This window comes from Taurulus bubalis (genome assembly GCF_910589615.1).
Source record: "Taurulus bubalis genome assembly, chromosome: 1".
Lineage (NCBI taxonomy): Eukaryota > Metazoa > Chordata > Actinopteri > Perciformes > Cottidae > Taurulus > Taurulus bubalis.
In genome coordinates, this window is record NC_136589.1 from 28,982,515 (window position 1) to 29,000,777 (window position 18,263).

The window sequence follows — 18,263 nt, forward strand, 5'->3', positions numbered from 1 at the left end:
ATAACATAAACTGAATCGAATTGAATCAATAACCAATTCAACTGGCTCTGCCTTGTTTGTCTTGACAGAAAAAAAAGACATTTCGAAAAAACAGGTGCAATTAAATAAAAATTACGTGGAAAAAAGATTAAATTGTATGACGTTATAACAGGCTGCGTTTTCAAACATTTAGTCATAATTAAATCTCTTTTTTTCCAGTATAGATTCAATTAATGATTTCCTAATGTCATTTGTATTTCATTTTTAACACTATAGCAGCAGGTGCATGACTCTTGCAATCAACTTGTATTCGTCCGCCTTTGCTCTGTGCCTTTAAGAATGATGCCGCGCTGGTTTACGAGCACGGAAGTCAACCGGAAAAGGCAGGAATATTTCGCGCCAAATTGAAACAACGGAGTAGTTACTCTGAGCACCAGGAGGGACGACCTGCCGAGACACAAACCAACCGGCACTGCGCTTAACGATTCCATCTTTACAAGGTATACCGTTTGTCAATACAAGACTGTACTTTTCACACAGAACGTTAGCCGTTGAAAAGATGTACGGGCCCAACTGGTGCATCGGTTCGGCGTTTGGTGTGAAACGTATTTTTCTGTGTGTCCAGTTCAGCGAACATGGAGGAGGCCAACAAGCTAATCGGCACGGGAAAGAAGCACCTGGTGATGGGTCAGGTGGTCGAGGCGGTGGGCGCCCTGCAGGAGGCCTGCGGCATGCTGTGAGTTCAATGTCCGACTATTGAAACAGAGCCAGCTTCAGACGCGTCATGCTATTCAGTTAGGTCAGACAGCTGCAGCTAACGAGCTTTAAACTAACAACAAAGGGAAGTAAGAAGAACACATCTTTTCAGATTATTCCGATAAGGATCAACGTGAGGAACCGGGAGAACATTATTATGTAAATAGGGGAAGGAAGCTGTGTAGCAGATACTTTAGGGTGCAAACAAGTTCACTTTTACAACTACAGTTTAGTTACAGCCTGGCTTGTAACTGAGGAACAGTTTCCGAGCTCAGAAACTGCATTTCATGGCGTTTCTAATTGCAGGGTGTAGCGCCCTGAAATATGCTATTTCATATGCCTTACTGATTTAATACAACTGTGTCCATGTCTAATGATTTACTTTAAATGTCAGTTTTAGTTCATATGATGTTGTTCCAATGTTTGAGAACATTCATTACCTGTACACATACTGACTGAAGGGAAGACAGTATTATCTTGACCCTTTAGAAGAGAGCGCTGTCCCTTTTTTAAGAGAGGTTAGGAAGACGTGCAGGCTGAAGACGAAAACGTATGCTTGTGTTTAACTTGGGACTTGTTTTAACAAAAGTTGCAAAACCGAAGGATATGTTTCTGGACAGTTCGTTTTAAGGGTGCAACACGTTTAAAGCCTATTACTCAATTGATGGAAACTGTATGCAGCTGTTTTGCAAATGCAATAAACAGTGCTTGACAGGTGTGCTTTCATACTGATTTATAATCTGACATTACAACATATTTTTTTCTCTTTCAGAGCTCAGAAGTATGGAGACACAGCAGACGAGTGTGGAGAGGCTTTCTTCTGGTGTGGAAAAGCACTGCTGGATTTGGCTCGGTAAAGTCCTAAATCTTGTGCTAGGCTGTTTTGGTCCTTTTGCATTTAAGGAATTTGTGAAAATGCAGAGCTAACTGCCAGTATTGTTGTAGGATGGAGAACTCAGTCCTAGGTAATGCTCTGGAAGGAGTACCAGACGAGGATGAAGAAAAACCCAAGGACTCGAATGTTGACGGCACAGAAAACATTGATGGTGAGAACCTTTTTCTAGATGGGCTTGTTTTTGTGCTATTTGACCTGTGGTTGTGTGGTGTGTGTTTGTTTTTTTTCTTCTGTTTCACTGCTCCTCCTGTCTCCTGACTTCAACAGAGAAGACCAGAGATGAGCTGAGGGTGCAGGTGTACGACGCCATGGCAGAGAAGAAAAATGAGGACGAAGAGAAGAAGGGTGACTCTGTGAAGTCTGAGGCCGGTGATGACAAACAAAAAACTGCAGAGAAAGATGAGGGAAAAAACGTTACATGTGATTCAACTAAAGACGAGGAAGAAAACAACAAGGAAGCCGAGAAAAAATCAGGAGATAAGGAGGAAACAGAAGGTGACCTTTCTGTTCAACTTCAAACCTTGATTGCAAATAGATTTCTGATGGTTGTAATGATATCTAAACACATGTTATTGATACTGATGTTTCAGATGGCGAGGAGGAAGATGGTGATGATGCGGAAATGGAGGCTGATTCAGAAGAGCAAGGCGAAGATGGTGCTGCTGAAAAGGTACTTGACCAATGGACTCGGGCACACGTCAAAATTACTCTGCTGGGTGATTTTTAAGAGTCAGATTTAAAATCTATGTTTGTGTGTTTTCAGGACAGTGACGAAGAGGAGGAGGTGGGCAACCTGCAGCTTGCCTGGGAGATGTTGGAAGTAGCTAAAGTCATCTACAAACGGTAATGCTGTACTGATCTAAATGTTGTAGTCTCTATAAGCTACAGCCTCCATGTTAACTTGTGATTCCTTTTTCTTGAAACAAGGAAAGAGACAAAAGAGGATCAACTCATGGCAGCCCAGGCTCACTTGAAACTGGGTGAAGTTTCTTCTGAATCAGGTACCAACAGATCGCTGAATCATCAGCAAGGTCTATTTTAGTTTTACCAGGAAAGTCCCATTGAGATTTTTTTTTTTAAATCTTGTTTCCAAAGGAGTCCTGGCCAAGATGGCTGCATTAAAGTTTCACGCTAAAGCACAAATGACAGACTTAAAAACTAAATAGCAGAAAGTTAAAATTTCACACAAGATGGGTAATGATCTTTAAAACTAAAAGCAAAATATCAGTAACATGAAATGTGTGGTTAAACAGTCCATTATCCTGTTTTCAGCTTTCAATGCTTATAAAATACGAAGATGAGGGTTCAAACATTTAAAGCGTTTTCATCAAAGCGGTGCAGGTTGGAGTGGTGTCCATCATTTGTTTGCATAATATAAGGTTACAGCTACTGATCGTTTTAGGAGTCAGCAGAGAACATTGATAAGATGTACAGAAGAATATAGTGTGCCATTCTACGGTTGCATAAGAAAGACAGACAAACAAACTTTAACTTCCAAACTGGGCATTTTCACTATATTCACTACTTTGTGTAATTGTATTGCATAAATTATAATTTACAGATGAGTCAATAAAAATCAGTCTTCCTTTTTAGACGTTCAACAAAACAAACAAGCTATAAATTGTCCTTATTTCCTTTTTGAGAAAAGTGTCTTGAGTTGCTCCCTGTCTTCCAGGAAATTACACTCAGTCGTTGGAGGATTTCCGGGAGTGTCTGAAGCTGCAGGTGAAGCACCTGGACTCAGACAGCCGCCTGCTGGCTGAGACTCACTACCAGCTCGGGCTGACCTACAGCTTGGATGTCCAGTACGGCCGGGCCATCGAGGAGCTGAAGAGCTCCATCTCTGTCATCAAGAGCAGGCTGGGTAAGCGGCTGGCATGATCACGGCCTCAGTCTGTGAAGTCGTTTGTGTGCGCCAACATTTCCCACTTTGTCCGGCAGACAAACTGCAGGAGCTGCTCGACAAGGCCGAGGGTCCGGATGCTCTGCCCGACGAGAGGAAGGAGATGGAGGAGCTGAAGGCTCTGCTGCCAGAGATCCAGGAGAAGGTGGAGGACGCCACAGAGGGCCTGAAGATGACGAGCACTGCTGCTGAGGCTGGGAAGGCTGCACCGGTAAGTTCACACAGACTGCACTGTGGAGAGTTCAATTGTGTGAACACTCAGAGGAACATCAATTTGACGGTCAGCCATGTTTTTTGTTTGTCTGGCGTCGTGCTGCTGTAATGCTTGGAGGGCGGAAGTTGGACATTTCAACTGGGAAACTTCTGACTTCCTAGTTGTCTGGAACGCAGCATTATCCATTTAAACTAGAAGATCCACATATGATGTATCCTACTCTGTGAACTTTAGACTTATTGCAGGTGTAAATTAACAGAATCAATTGTAAACTAGCTTGATTCTGACTTTATTTAATGTAGGATGGAGGCTCCACTTCCTCTGCATTCCCCGTTTCCACTGTGCAGAAAGACGACTCCTCATCCAGTTCAAAGGTAAAGGTATCTGTAGTAAAGAAAAGATGAGTGAAGATGGGTAATGGGCCTTTGTGTTTGTAAGAATATTGAATCACTGTATCGCCTACAGAGGAATAATTGGTTTGGCTAAATCATTTTCAGTAGTAGTGGCATGTCTTGAATTCTGCTCTCAACTCAGTTTGACAGCACGCCAACCAGCGTAGTCAGCTCTACCAACGGAATCGCCTCCAAAGCTCCCGTCTCAGACATCTCCCACCTGGTCAGGAAGAAGGTGAGGGAGCTTGATTTTATTTTTTAAATGGAATCTAAAACTGAATTGCAGAGCAGATTTGTCTTATTTGCATGAGCGTGTCCATTTCAGAGGAAACCAGAGGAGAGTCCAGTAAAGGAGGTGAAGAAGATGAAGCAGAACGATGGACAGGCTAACGGTGTTCACAAAGCCAACGGAGACACTAATGGACATGCTGACAGTAAGGAGGTCAAGAGGTGAGAGACAGTGTTGACTTGGCCAGAATACTGTAACCCTAAAGCAGATTGTCAAACAGGTTGTAAGCGCTTTAATGTTCAGAGTTTATGGCTGTTGAGAATAACTGACTGATGTTCTCTCTTCCAGTCAGTGAAGATGGACGTTGCGCCTCCGCCCAAGAAGAGATTCACCAACACGATGAGCTCCTACTGTCCCGTCACTTGTTTGCTGCTGTAAATATGTGTCCTTTTTCTATGCCTGTTGTGGTGCCAGCGTTTATTAACATGTGTAACCTTTAAAGTTCAATAAAGAATATTATTTCATGAACCTTGTTGGATCATGAGTTGCTCATTCTGCAAGGGCATCTCATCTAATTAAAATGCCCGACACGATTAACCTGGTTTCTGCTCAAGAATACGTAGCTACAAATGACTGGAGACTCTTTCAACCTGAGAATTACTTTACTGCCGGTGTTCAAAGAGTTGCTTCTCACTTCACTGTGGTGCTTTAACTATCACACCATGTATTGATGTGAACATGGGGCCACTGGTCCGTGGCCCAATCCCAAGGTCACCCCTAAGGCTTTAAACCCTGAACCCTCAGGAACTTCATGGCTTCGCCTGGTGAAAGGCCGGATGTGGTAGAACTAAAAATGTCACTTGGACATTCATTATTAACACTTGCAGGTATTTATTTTATACTTTTTAATCCCTGACTTGAGCGTCTTCCAGGATCTCTCCTTACGAGATGTATTTGTCAAATCCATTTACTCTTGTCAACTGCTTCAATAACTAAAGTGGTTGAATAAACCAGGTGTGTAATAGTGTCATCTTATCTGCTTCCCTGTTTTTTAATGTTCCATCTTTAAAACAATGTCATATACCAGGCTCCACTCACATGTGCCATCATTTTATTTATTTTGTAGGTGTCCTACTTCAACTGGTAGCCTCGTGCAGAAATGCAAATTTATGGAAAGTGGTCACGTGGGCTCTCATGTCAGATCTCCACTCACGGATTTTGAGGCGTGCTCCCGTGAGGGTTTAGCTCTGCCTGTCAAATCATCCAGTGGTTTAGGGCTCTTGCAGACATGAACCCTTTCCGTAAAATTTTGCAGACTTTGCCAAATGTAATTACCTACAATCCATAGCATTGTATGGAGACTTAAAAGGTAAACAAAGATAACGGCACGTGGTGGTTCATCCAGGCGGATTACCTGTACTCAAAACATTTAGGATTAAAGATGAAGCATAAGAACACATGGGAGCAGAGATTATATTACACAACTTTATTCAAACATTTAGTTGTCATTGAAGCTGTTTTGACGAGTAAATTGATTACTTTAACTTGTGAACAAGAGCCTGTATACTAAATAAATACATATAGCCCTTAAAGTCTCACTCAGCCATCCACCAGGTGACAGTAAGTCCCTGAGGGTTCAGGGTTTTAGGTCTTTTTGACATTGGGCCAAAAATGTCTGCAAAAGCATCCCTAAACCCTTGAATGTGAAGATTGGGACCGAGTACCAGTGGACCAGCAGGTCCGAATCTCAGTGGACAAACGTGTATTCATTACAGCTGTACTTTTCCTGCAATGACCAGCCAAATTTTCTGCTGTGAGAAAAGTGTGTTTAAAGAAATATCTTGCTGCCTGAATTGTATTTGTTGAACTTTGAGAAACACCTTTCAAGAGAGCTAAAACTTCACAGCAGACATGAACTGTGCTAATAATCATATTGGCTCTGGTCCAAGTTCTGCAACTCAGTATTCTGCAAGTAGCTTTACTGTTTTTCCTAAATTGATTAAATCCTGCAATAAATCAGTTATTTCTTTTGTTCTCCACAAAACCCAATGTTTATCAATTTAATTGCAGAAATATTTTACAAGACCAACCTCATGAACAAAATATGGTTTTGTTCTCCGCTGGTCTCATACATATCTACACATCATTTAGCTGCTCTTATTCTCACACTAAGGAGACAAATGCCCTTTCTTACAGCTACAATCCCTCTTGGAGAGACAAAATATAGGCACCAGTTATATTTCACACTAATTTAATATTTTTGTGGAAAACGTTTTCTTGGCAGGGGACGAAGTAGCTGCATCTTTACAAAGCATTTTAGTGAACATTCATTATCTTCATTCATAAAACTAATCTACACAAAGTGAATCACATGTGGACTCAAACACCACAGTAGCCAGATTCATATTGAAACATATCAGCTTGTCAGGAACCAATTTTTATTAATATCATTAATAATGTGTCATCAGCATCATCAATGAAATGAGTTAGTCTGTTTAAAGCAGAATCAAGTGTGCATTCATTGCCCTTCTTTTCTTGATGAACACGTCAGTTCCACAAAGCGAGGAAGAAAAAAGAAGGGATGGGGAAGGTGGGGTCAAAGAAGACCGGGACTGCAGTGAAGGAGGAAACGCAGGGAAAACGACGTCTGGCGGAGCAGGAATCTCCCCCTTCACTGGGATATGATTGGTTTTTCCCTTGTGCAAGAATGACAACAAAAAAATAATTCAAAAACAAAAAATAATAATTCAAAAACAAAAAAATGGTGCTCTAAAAACAAAGATGAGAGGAAGAGGGGGATTGCTTGCTGGGATGTTTTGTTGGCATTTGTGTTGATGTTTTTCTTTGTTCCGTAAAGCCACGTTAGGATTTGATGCAGTCGTCGTCATCAGAGGTCTGGCTGCTGCTACTGGTTTCGGACTCGGAGCCCTCCTCGACCACACTCCTCCAGGGGGTGAAGTGGAGGGTCACACCCCGCGCCCTCGGGAGAGCCCCGTTCTTCTGCATGCCGTTCCTCTTCAGCTGCTCAAAAAAACAAAAGGAGTTAGGACCAAAACAGACACAAGGTGTTCCGGAAGCACAAGTTCTGTTATCTGAGCTCACCTGTTCAGTTTTAGTCTGGAACTCTCTCAGCTCGTCTTCAGTCAGAGGCAGGAAGTTGTCATCATTTTCTGGGTACTCCTGCCAGCCCATGGCCTTCAGCAACCTTAAAAAGCATTGCAATTTTCTGCTTAGTTGATTGTTGTGAGGGAGTGACAATAGTTTGTGTGTAGAAGCCCGTTAGTGGTGACCTACCTGTGCTCTGCCTCCAGGGAACTGGACAGGTGTTCAGTGTCTGAGTCACTGAGGGAGTAGGCCAGACCATTCTCGTGGCAGACTTCTTCGCTGTAGGCTTTGGGCTCTGGGGTGCTGCTTTCACCCTGAGAAAATTCATACAACACAAAACATGTAATTAGCAATTCAAAGACAGTTGAGTGCAACAACCTGATACAACCCCAACATGTTTGTGCTTGGATTTTTTTTTTTTGCAGTTTAATTTAGCACTTGGGGAAAGTTGGTACATGCAATTCTGAGTCTTATTTGCATTAAAATGTTCCTCACAAAAAAAAAGAAAAAAGGAATTAACTTAACATGTCACAAGCATTGTGTCATCTCTTTAACTGCTGTGTGATGGTTTATGAAACTCAAGTCAAACTGCTGCCTACTTCTCCCGACGTTCCGGGGCTGCTGCTCGTCACCAGTTCTCCAGTGCCCTCGTCTTTCAGAGCTCGCAGGAACTCACTCTTGCGGTCCGGACCACGCCGCATTAGCTTCAGCCTCGATGGGGCAATGTCTATGGGAGGAGTCGTGCTGGAAGGGTGCTGAAAGAGTATCACAGGAAGGGAGAGGGACCGGGAGAAGCCATTAAAAGCAGTGAGTTAACATGATTTTTCTCAACTGGGACACCAATTTATCAACTAGGAAATCTATTTGGGGACAGTGCTTTGAGTAAGGAAAGGTTTGCTAGCTGCCATAGGCATTCAGGAAGTGTCTCGTTTTAGAGCTGCTATGTCAACACTTCATAGATTACAGCACTGTTGACGGATTTATGTACAGAGGTAGCTCACATAGATACTGGTATTGAAAATCTGATGCTTTTTTATATAAATATTTTATATTAAATAGAAAGAGGGTTCACATTTATCCAACTACTTGTAGGTGCATTCGAATAGTTGACAGGTGAATCGCAATCTTATCGTGAGGACAGTGAAGAGTCTCACCTCTCATAGTTAACAACATTTTACTACGCTGGACAGCACATGCACTGCTGCAAAGGAAAACTTCATGTGCACATGCGAGTAAGCATCTCAGTCAAAAACCCCACAGACACATAATTACTATGTTGCGATAAAACCTGTGATTTACTCAAACAGTCACCCATGCAGGCAGAAGAGCGGAGAGTTTAACGATGCTACACTTAAACTTTACAAGTTTGCTTGCAGTACAGTTTTACATGTTAGTAGGAAGTCTGAGTAAACTGCTGCATCATGTTGGAGTTGGAAATTCCCTTAAAGTCTGTTGTAATGACAGACAAAGTTATTCATCCGTCCTTTTTCTACCTCTTTCGGGTTGTTGTGCTGTGGTGCACTGACTGGGGTGCTGGGTTTGGCTGCAGAGACGGGGCTGGTGAAGACTGAATCTCGGCCTGGCATGTGAAGGCCAGACTTAATGATCTCTCTACCACCAGATTTCCACTGGGTGCTCTGGAACAAAGAGGACATATTTGTTTCACAAACAAGGATAGTGTCCATCTCAACAAGGAAACTACATAACTGGTATTGCAATACATGCAAAGCTTGTTATTAATTCAATACAGATGTGTTTATCTTCAAGTTGTTGAAATAAATTGACACATCACAGCAAGTCCTACCTTGGTGGGGGCCACAGCAGGCTTCGGGACCAGGTTCTTGTAGATGCTGGAGCCTGAAATGGGAACTTTGTTTCCATTGGTGGACAAGGCTCCAGCAGTGGCGAACCCAGCAGAGAAGGCTGTGCTGGAATCCTCCTTGGAAACCTTCTTGATAACCAGCATTTTGGACACCATCTGTTTGCCACTAGGGGGGTTTTCTGGAACATAATCAGTGAGGCAATGTTACAAAGTTAAGGGCGAGAAACTACTAAACAGAGCGTAAATAAAAACAGTCTCTTCTTTAGTCAAATCTGGACTGCGCACCCTTACCCCACACTCCAGCATGGGGAGCCACTGCTCGCATCTGAGTCCCAGGCTTTCCAGTTGTTTCAGGGTTGAGGGAAGGCTAAAAAGAGAGACATCGGCATTAAATACCGTAGCATTCAAATTGTGTATATTCAAGCCAAGAATCTGAGTGTGTTGTTGCCGACAGGATTGAGCCTGATGGATTAGTGGAGGGAAACTCTTGTGATGTAATATACTACATTTTGTATCACGCGGTAAATGTGGGGAGAACATGGAAAATGTTTTTTCACAATAGTTTTGACGATCTAGGGTCAAGTGCAGGTGAACAGATGCCACAATTTCCCCAAAAATACGTTCTTTATGCGGAGCTGATTCGAAAACCTCTTTATTAAACAATCCATATCGCTTAACCACTGACGGCAAAGTATCTTATCATTCCACAGGGCAACAGACATTAAAGAACTATGTTAAGGTCAACGGAACGTTTAAGAAAAGCCCAGCAAGGTTATCTACTCACAAAGTCCTCTTCCACAAACTTTAGCTTGTCGTCTTTGCCGTCTTTGCGTTCCTCGTTGGGGAACTTGTCCTGGTACGAGGGGCCCTTGCGGGGATGAAAGTTGCCATTGCGCTGCCGGTGCCCCACCTGCCTGTCCCTGTCGACTCCTACCCGTTTGGGGTGGCGTCCCTGGTGGTGGTGGCCGTCCTGGGCACCCCGCTGCGCTCCATGCCAGCTGGGTGTTTCCTTCCAACAGGATCCCCCTGCCAGCCCACCATGCCCTCCTTTGGCCACCCCCGAGTCCACTGAGTCATGCCTCAGGAGCAGAGAGGGCTGCTGCCATCCGTCACCTCCAGAGAGAGAGAGTGAGAGAGCAAATATACAGTGTATAAGAATAATAACAACATTATGCTGAGCAAGTGATGAATACCAGTGATATTATCATAATAATATCATTTTAAATATTCCTTTTATTGAGATTTAATCCTCTCAACACAACTTATTCTGTCATAACATGGCACTGACAACAGGTAGGCAGAAAAATGATGTGCATTTGGAAAATGTGGCAATCCTTATGAGTCAACTTCATCATGAGGTTTAGTCTAATCTATTAAGTCCTTTGAGATTTGTTGAGGTCTTTATTTAACTAAAAAAGAAAACTACCAGAAACTAAATAATAAAAAAGGTCTGAGTGGCAGAATATTTCACCCTGGCATTAGTAATCCCTGATGGCTCATGGGGGTGTTCATGCACAACAAACTTGAGTGAATGACCAAGAGCACCTACAGGATACAGAACCAACTATTGAGAGAATGAATCGGAATGCTTCAGCTCACCGCCCTACAATGAAAATACACCAGCAGATAGCGTCCAAACCACGAGGTGAAACTTTTCCACAACATGGCTGACTGGTACCGCACACCAAAAGCAAGTAGAGACACATGAAGCTGACAGTCTGCTTTACAAAGCTACAACAAGATAAAGTGGCGGACCACAGTAAGACATCTGAGACTGTAGGACAAAAACTTGTAAAACTGGAAGCTTTATCGAGTAATGATTGCTGCTTGGACAAAGGGTTGAATTTTGCACCTGCACCTGAATGCAACCTGGTTGTACAACTGATCACCACAACAAAACTATTCATCCAGTCAACAATGCTGCCAAAACAGAGACAAAACAAAGTTGAATGGAATATGAGATTTCACCAAACCACACAGCAGCCTGTTGGATCTTCAGCATCATTTCACAAAGGAGAATACAATAAAAAATGAACGTGGAGCACATTAGAGCGATTCTTAGTTCACACAAAAAAAATACATGCAACACGTCAGCAGACGAACGTCTACGCGCAGTTTACAGACACTTGTATGAAACCAAATAATGAACATAACCTAGAGAGAAAAGTTGGTTTGAATGAGGTGATATGTGGCATAAAAAGAAAGCCTCAAAAAAGGAAAGGAATCCAACGCCACCTGTCTGCTGCTTGCAACACTGCCATAACGTCACTGTCTTCCGAGCAGGTGCCCTCAACTGTGTCCTCTTTAAGTAGAAGTTTGCTGCTTGCCATCATCTTTACACAATGAAAGTCCAGCAGAATTATATCATCATTACTTGGGAAGACTAATTCAATGTTTAAAAATGTAACCAGCATTATTTCCATTCTGAAAGCTCAATAAAAGTAGAGACCATTCAATTAGTCTCCAAATTCTACCGGTTCATTCTTCACACAACCAATCCTGTCAATGTATTAACATCTAACTATGACCAGCTCGGACAAATAAAGTGTTCAACTTTAGGATGCGTCTTTGTAGTCAACCAGCTCAGGTGGTGGTCTGAGACACATTCCAGCCAGATGCTGAAAAGGTGCAAATGCATCTGCCTCTCTCCCTCTGTCCTTGTGAGAACTGCAGCAAAGGTTAAACTGAAATTAGCCGTTTTTCTCCGTCTTAATGAAACAAGGGAAAACAGCTCCAGTGATTTCTACTCAGACGATCAAAATACAAGGCGCACTGAGCTGCTGTGAGATTTCTGATTTGCTCAACCACTGAATGATATACGTGGGCGATGGAGCAGGTGAGCAACCATGATGAAACAAAAAAGACCCGTCTATCTAGTTCACAACTACAATTCATTCATGGGTTTGTTGGTAGCCAAAGCTAGCATAAATGTTAATGTTGTCACAGAAGTGCAGAATTCATTCTTCTTCTGCTGTTTTTGGCAGTTACCAAACAGCTCCAGGTGCCATACCACCACCACCACCACCATCTCAACAGGTGGAGGCTGGCCCTGATTTGCATGTAGCTGGGAAAAACAAAGACGTATTGTAATCAGATTTGTAATCTGGTCAACAGAAACACTACGTGTAGTTAGGGGTAATGAAAGAGTCTTAAACCTCATCTGAATTTAGCCGGCAAAGAGCCACTTGACAAATGGAAGCCAGGAAACATCCCACCTTTGAGTTTCACCAGTTATTCAACGGACTTGGTCGGCAGCAGGCTTTAATCAAAAGATACATTTAAAAAGGCCCTGCACCACCCACAGGTGTTTCCACTTATGTGTCTGATTAGACCTCTCAGGTAGGGCTGCAACAACGAATCTATAAAATCGATAAAAATCGATAAAAATCGATAAAAATCGATAAAAATCGATTATCAAAAGTGTTGGCAACGAATTTCATTATCGATTCGTTGTGTCGCGCGATTATTACGCCGAGCAATAAGTCGCGGAGAAGAAAAAAAAGAGCGGAGCAGAGCAACTGGCCGGCCAGCGTTTCTGAGATCGGAGTGAGACACGAGAAAAGCTGAAGTTGTGATGTTCTCAAAAATAGAAGATCTTTGACAAGTCGAGTCTTGGCCAATCAGCGTCTTCATGTTCCTACAACTTGTTTTTAATGGAAGCTAGTCAGCTTGCTATCGCATTAGCTAACGTGTTTGGGTTGTGTATTGTCGTTAAAGTTACGTTACAGTTCAGTCTTGCTTGTAAAAAAACGTAACGTGATGAAACATGCCGTCACCCCCCGGTCTGGTTCAGTTCACGCTGTCACTCGTTAACGTTAAACCGGCACACCGGTGGATCTGGCTGCAGGTTTTTTTTTTTTTTTTTACTCAAAGTAGAATGAAGCAAATCACGTAGTTGGGCTTAGCCAACAACGTGACGTCGTGGTCATAAGAGACCCAGAATGAAAGAGTTTAAGGAAGAGGACGCTCTATATGTAGCAGTACAGATTCCTTCTGTCCCAGTATTTCATACATATTGATAAAGCAGGGTATGCTAAATGCAGCCTCTGGCGGGATCAATTACAGTAAAAAAAAGCTCACATTTGGCAGATGTAAAGCATAGATGTGTATGTTTTTAGTGTTAGTCCATTTTGTTGTTTTAATTAACAGCTCAGGGATGTTCAAGGAGCAACCTGTTTGTGCACTTTCTGAAGATGTTTTGCACTGTCACTTCTGTTTTTGAATAAAGGGTTGGAAATGAACGTTTTTTTGATAAAAAGATTTTTTTATCCGATTTATCGATTAATCGATTATTAAAATAATCGTTAGTTGAAACCCTACTCTCAGGGCTGTGTTGATATGTACAAACTGGACTTGATTGACATTTCCATCACCTCTCCGTTGTTCTTTTTGCGCTTGTAGGACGGGGCAACTTGCACGGATTTCATTCTTATTAGTCCATATAGTTTGGTGACATTACCCATTATTTCCACATCAAAGCCTTCAAAATATGCTTTTGTTACACAACACTGGTGCACCAGCACAACACTGTAGATGATTTCGTTAATAAACTCATCACGGTTTCATTATTTTTGCTCCTATTCTCACTGTTTCCGTAATAACAGCAACAGGGATAACAAGAGGGCAACTGATCTGAACGTTACCTGCTGGAGCGCGCAGAGAGCCGTTGTTAAAGAAACCATCAGAGGAGTTGTGGCGGCGGCGGCTCACAATGTTTCTGCCGTCTCTGTGGTGGTGGGGCTCACCTTGTTTATCAAGGTTGGCAGCAGGGGACTGGAGAAGGACAGAAAGGGGGCACAGTCAGTCAAAGTGGGACTCTTCACTGAGACGGTGGTCAATGAATCACATGCCAGGTTAAACTGACAACACAAAAGAACAGAAAACGTATTCCCTAAACTAAAGGACAGGACTATACATTTTTTTTTCTCTACATCATCCTCTTATGAAGAAACGTAGATGAGCAGAAATCCTCTCCATACGAGTTCCTATTTCACTACCTAGACCTTCAACACCTCAAAGTGAAACCGCCACTGTGGGGATCTATTCTTAGTGAATGAAACAAAACAGACGTCTTAGGAAGTGAAAACAATCTCGGAATGCTTCATGAAAAATGCGCTGTTATGGAAGATATCCTGAAGTCACTGCACTGACACAGCTGTGTTTCATAACATTGTCTGCAAACTCTCAGCGCCATCTGAATCATATCCTTCACGTAAGCGGAGGTTCAAAGATTAAATTAGACCTTCAGCCGATCTCTTCAAGCGTCATAAAGGATGTTTTTTTTATAACTCCCCCAGACAATATACAGAAATACAATGTAAAGAAATTAAAAAAAGACGTAGGACAATGAACTCTCGGAAGTGCATGTAGGTTGATCCTTGAAGACAGATGACATTGAGATGAAGTCAGCAGTCAGCAAGACAGTGACTATGCACTTGTTTCTGTCTTGTCTTGGATTCAGACGGGCCACTTTAGCTGAGCAACTTCTTGATTTACAGTTTACACCGAACAGATTCACAATCTTAGATGGACAGTCGGACAGCTCAACACTTTTAAAAGTAGAACACAAATCGATGCAATTGTTCATCAACAACATGCACTTCACACATTTTTGACTATTTGTGTTTTCGTACAACAATCTGAACTAAATGTGGCAGATACATCTTGGATCCAGACCCCTAAATTGCAGGCACATTCCAAATTATGCCCAGCAATTAAAATAACTCTGGTGTTGCTTCGGTGATTGTGGTTTCTCCTGTTGGAGTCAATCAGAGCCTTTAATTTATCTGTAAGTCCCTGAAAGTTGGGCTTTTTAGAAAAGCCACTCCAGATTTAGAAATGCTAGGATGCAAAAAGCACAAAAAACCTGCCATGAAATTCTCAACTGGTAGACAGAGTTGTCATTTGATGGTAAGAACATTGTTTGTTTTCTTTCATCATCAGTGTTTTTCATCAAGGTACACAATGTCTAGGAGTCCCTCTGCTGAACCATGGGCTGACTGCACTGTCCCTCCCTGAGGCTGACTTACACACAAACCGAAGTGTTTGAGCAGGGACACTGACAGGAAAAAAATAGTAATTGAAATAGACAGAGCTTGAAATTATAACTGTTATAAACTGGCACACACTCTAATGCATACAGTGTATACACACAGACCTTGGCAGGCTGGGGAGTGGAGAAGTTAAGCCAGGCAGGGACAAAGTCATGCTGCGCCATTTAGGTCCAGTGTTTCCGGTCAGTGGATCGAGGCATCAAACCTCATGGCCAGGATCTAACAAAAGAAAAGAAAGGGATGACATCTTTATAAAACTCAGATAAAGCAAATTCAGGCGCAGAAACATGAATTCAATTATTTTCGCACCCATCCATTTTCATGTAATTTCTTGCAAGTGTTTTCGATCATCAATTCTTTAGAAATGCAGTGCATATTAAAAGTCTCCCTCAAGAGCCAAAAAGAGTCCTATTCTTAGCAGAAAACAACAAAGCTCAACTTGCTGAAGCTGTGCCCGTGAAGCTGATCACTGGTTGACAGCCTGGAGGAAAAATATCTTGTGCAGCATAACACAAGTTATATTCTACAACATGTGTATGTGAAACGAATGTGTATTGCTCTTTGTGCCTTTTCCTGTTCCTTTAAAGCAATTGTGCCTACAAGGTGAAAAAAATAAAGACCTGCTACAAAAATGTTTCAATGTTTAAATGAATTTTATGGCTATCGAGTACACGCATGCATGTTTGCAGTAGCCAAGGCAGTCAGGTGGAACTTTATCATTACCCCAGAGTCTGTGGCTCTGAAGTCCTCTGCCTCCTCTCTCGGTCCGGCTGGGCTCAGTTCCTCAGGCCTGTTGGCACTGATCACAGAGTGCGTGCACTGACAGACGGGGAGCAGCGCACAGACAACCCCCTCTCCAGCTCCTCCAGGACAGCACAGCCCCTTTCCCCAGAGGCAGATCCCTTCGTCCAGGATGAAACACTGAGAGATGGGTCAACAGGTTGCAGGAATGATCTGGAATGGCAATCCAGAAAACTGTCCAGGCAAGAAGTAGATTTTAAAGCGGAGGTGTAGAGGTCTTGGAAAGACCAGTTCTCCTACTTCAACCAGATTCCCAAAGAGCTCCTATGCAGGTGACGTCTCTGATGAAATCTGTGCGCTATCGTTTCCAGTCCAGGTTTTTTTCTCCAGGCGGGCTGAATCCTTTACCAATGCATTTGAACCATTATCTCTTATTGTCAGGAGTGAGACTCAAAACATGATTGGATTTTATGCTGAATGGCAAAATTAATTGGTTTGACAGGTGAGGTGTCCCAATGGTGAGGAAGAGCCAGGTTGTTGTGTTATTATTAATAAAAAGGAAACAGTCTGTGAAAGCTGTTTGCCCTGGAAAATGGACAGCAGTTTTTGTAGCAGTTCCACTTTGACACCAGATGAAAGGAAACAGACAGGTGTTATCCTGCCACACTGCGTGCCAGTATGCTTTTACGTCGACTCCCCTTTAACGAATCATTTTAAGATCTGCTGAAACACATGCAGAAAAGAAAAATGAGCTCAGAGACAGTCTTTTATTGGCGATGGAGGTCACTGAGAACTACTGCTCACCTCATTAAACTGATGAAAAAGGCTGTCCGAGTTGGAAAAAATAATGCTCAAAGGTTCAAAGTCACATGACAATGAAGGAAGTAAGACCCTATGTTACATTGCCGTCATTTTCAGTTTTGGTTAGTGAAATAGAGATGCTGCTGGATGATGCATTATAATGCCGATTTTATCTTTATATGTTTTAATATCACATTTGTAAGATGCCCATTTAATTATATGTTGTTTTCTGATTGAAGCAGATAAAGGGTATAGCTCTGATTTCATAGATATGCAAGCTAAAAAGCTTAACAAAAATATTCCACAAGTCCAAAGGTCTCCGTGTCATATGATGAACGAGAGTTCTTCAGCAAAAATCCAACTTGTCCAAAGAGAATTCCTCAAGGTAGCTCAATCAACTAATTTCCTTCGTTTGAAAATCCAAGAGAGTCAAGTGAGTCTGTCCTTCCCTGCCCTTCTTCAATTAGTTTTTTTTCTCTCACACATGAAGTTACAGCGGTGCAATTTTCGGTTTTCTTGCTGAGGCTTCACTGGTATTTGCACAGGAACACACTGGACCTGTAATAAAGAATAATAGATGTATTAATAGAAACACATCTCACAGCTGCAGGTTAAAAAATACTTACACTGCCAGTTTATGTGATACACCTAGCTTACTAATACCGATTAATACATCAGTCCTGCAAAGAATAAATAAAATCCTACCTTTATGGAAATTGTATTGATTCGGCTTTATGCTTATTTTGGACCAGTGTTAGTGAGGCTGTTGATTTGGATTGGGATACTATTCTCATTTTTAGTTTACCCTTATTGTTAAAAAAGGGGCAGAGAAGTCACTGTTGAAAATATTGCAAAAACATCCCTTCAGAATAATACATAATGTAACAGAGAGCTTCTAAAATAGCCAGCCCATTGAATAGCCATCTCTCTGTAACAGATACATTGCAGGACTGTTGTATTAGACTTTGTTTGCCTTACAGGGAAATTAAGCCTACACCTCCATTTATATAGATATACCTTTGCAAATACCTAATGTCAGACATAAAACTCTAAAATAGCTTCCCATTCAAGATACAACCAATGCCTTTAAATACATTTTGAGAGACATGAGAGGAAACACGTGATTCCGTGATCTAGGAAACATTTTATGCTGAATGATGAGTCTTTTATAAAATTGGGCCCGCTTTGGTAAATTAATTATTTATAACCGTGTAAAAATAACTCGAACACTTTCTTCCTCGGTACTTCTCCCCAGACTGCTGTGCATCCAAACAGGCCATGACACTAAGGGCAATGCTGGATGAAACCGAGGTTTATAACCTCAGAGATTCTTCAGCCTTACAAAACGTTCAACCATCATACAGCCTAAACAA

At 42.1% G+C, this 18,263-nt stretch overlaps 2 protein-coding genes across 2 annotated transcripts; one reads left to right on the forward strand and one right to left on the reverse strand.

Moving 5' to 3' along the window:
• Nucleotides 1–449: 449 nt before the first annotated feature.
• Nucleotides 450–4,843, forward strand: LOC306736583 (protein HGV2-like). Its single transcript, XM_079218234.1, has 14 exons — nt 450–479; nt 605–715; nt 1,508–1,588; nt 1,681–1,781; nt 1,898–2,125; nt 2,221–2,300; nt 2,394–2,473; nt 2,558–2,631; nt 3,306–3,494; nt 3,572–3,744; nt 4,050–4,121; nt 4,282–4,374; nt 4,465–4,589; nt 4,717–4,843. The coding sequence occupies exons 2-14, from the start codon at nt 615–617 to the stop codon at nt 4,721–4,723; spliced, it is 1,404 nt and encodes a 467-aa protein (XP_079074360.1). The 5' UTR covers nt 450–479; nt 605–614; the 3' UTR covers nt 4,724–4,843.
• Nucleotides 4,844–6,774: 1,931 nt separating this feature from the next.
• gpbp1l1 (GC-rich promoter binding protein 1-like 1) lies at nt 6,775–16,606 on the reverse strand. The gene is made up of 11 exons (XM_079219191.1): nt 16,072–16,606; nt 15,453–15,567; nt 13,939–14,068; nt 10,080–10,408; nt 9,587–9,662; nt 9,278–9,474; nt 8,967–9,110; nt 8,073–8,228; nt 7,663–7,787; nt 7,471–7,573; nt 6,775–7,389 (listed from the first exon to the last, which is right to left on the reverse strand). The coding sequence occupies exons 2-11, from the start codon at nt 15,510–15,512 to the stop codon at nt 7,231–7,233; spliced, it is 1,479 nt and encodes a 492-aa protein (XP_079075317.1). The 5' UTR covers nt 15,513–15,567; nt 16,072–16,606; the 3' UTR covers nt 6,775–7,230.
• Nucleotides 16,607–18,263: the final 1,657 nt, after the last annotated feature.

Coding starts and splice junctions, on each gene's coding strand:
- LOC306736583 (XM_079218234.1), top strand. CDS start 615: ATGGAGGAGGCCAACAAGCTAATCGGCACGGGAAAGAAGCACCTGGTG. Junction 1,589..1,680: donor GCACTGCTGGATTTGGCTCG/GTAAAGTCCTAA, acceptor GTATTGTTGTAG/GATGGAGAACTCAGTCCTAG. Junction 2,126..2,220: donor AGATAAGGAGGAAACAGAAG/GTGACCTTTCTG, acceptor CTGATGTTTCAG/ATGGCGAGGAGGAAGATGGT.
- gpbp1l1 (XM_079219191.1), bottom strand. CDS start 15,512: ATGGCGCAGCATGACTTTGTCCCTGCCTGGCTTAACTTCTCCACTCCC. Junction 9,663..10,079: donor AGTTTGTGGAAGAGGACTTT/GTGAGTAGATAA, acceptor CTCTCTTTTTAG/CCTTCCCTCAACCCTGAAAC. Junction 9,111..9,277: donor CTGCTGTGGCCCCCACCAAG/GTAGGACTTGCT, acceptor TCTTTGTTCCAG/AGCACCCAGTGGAAATCTGG.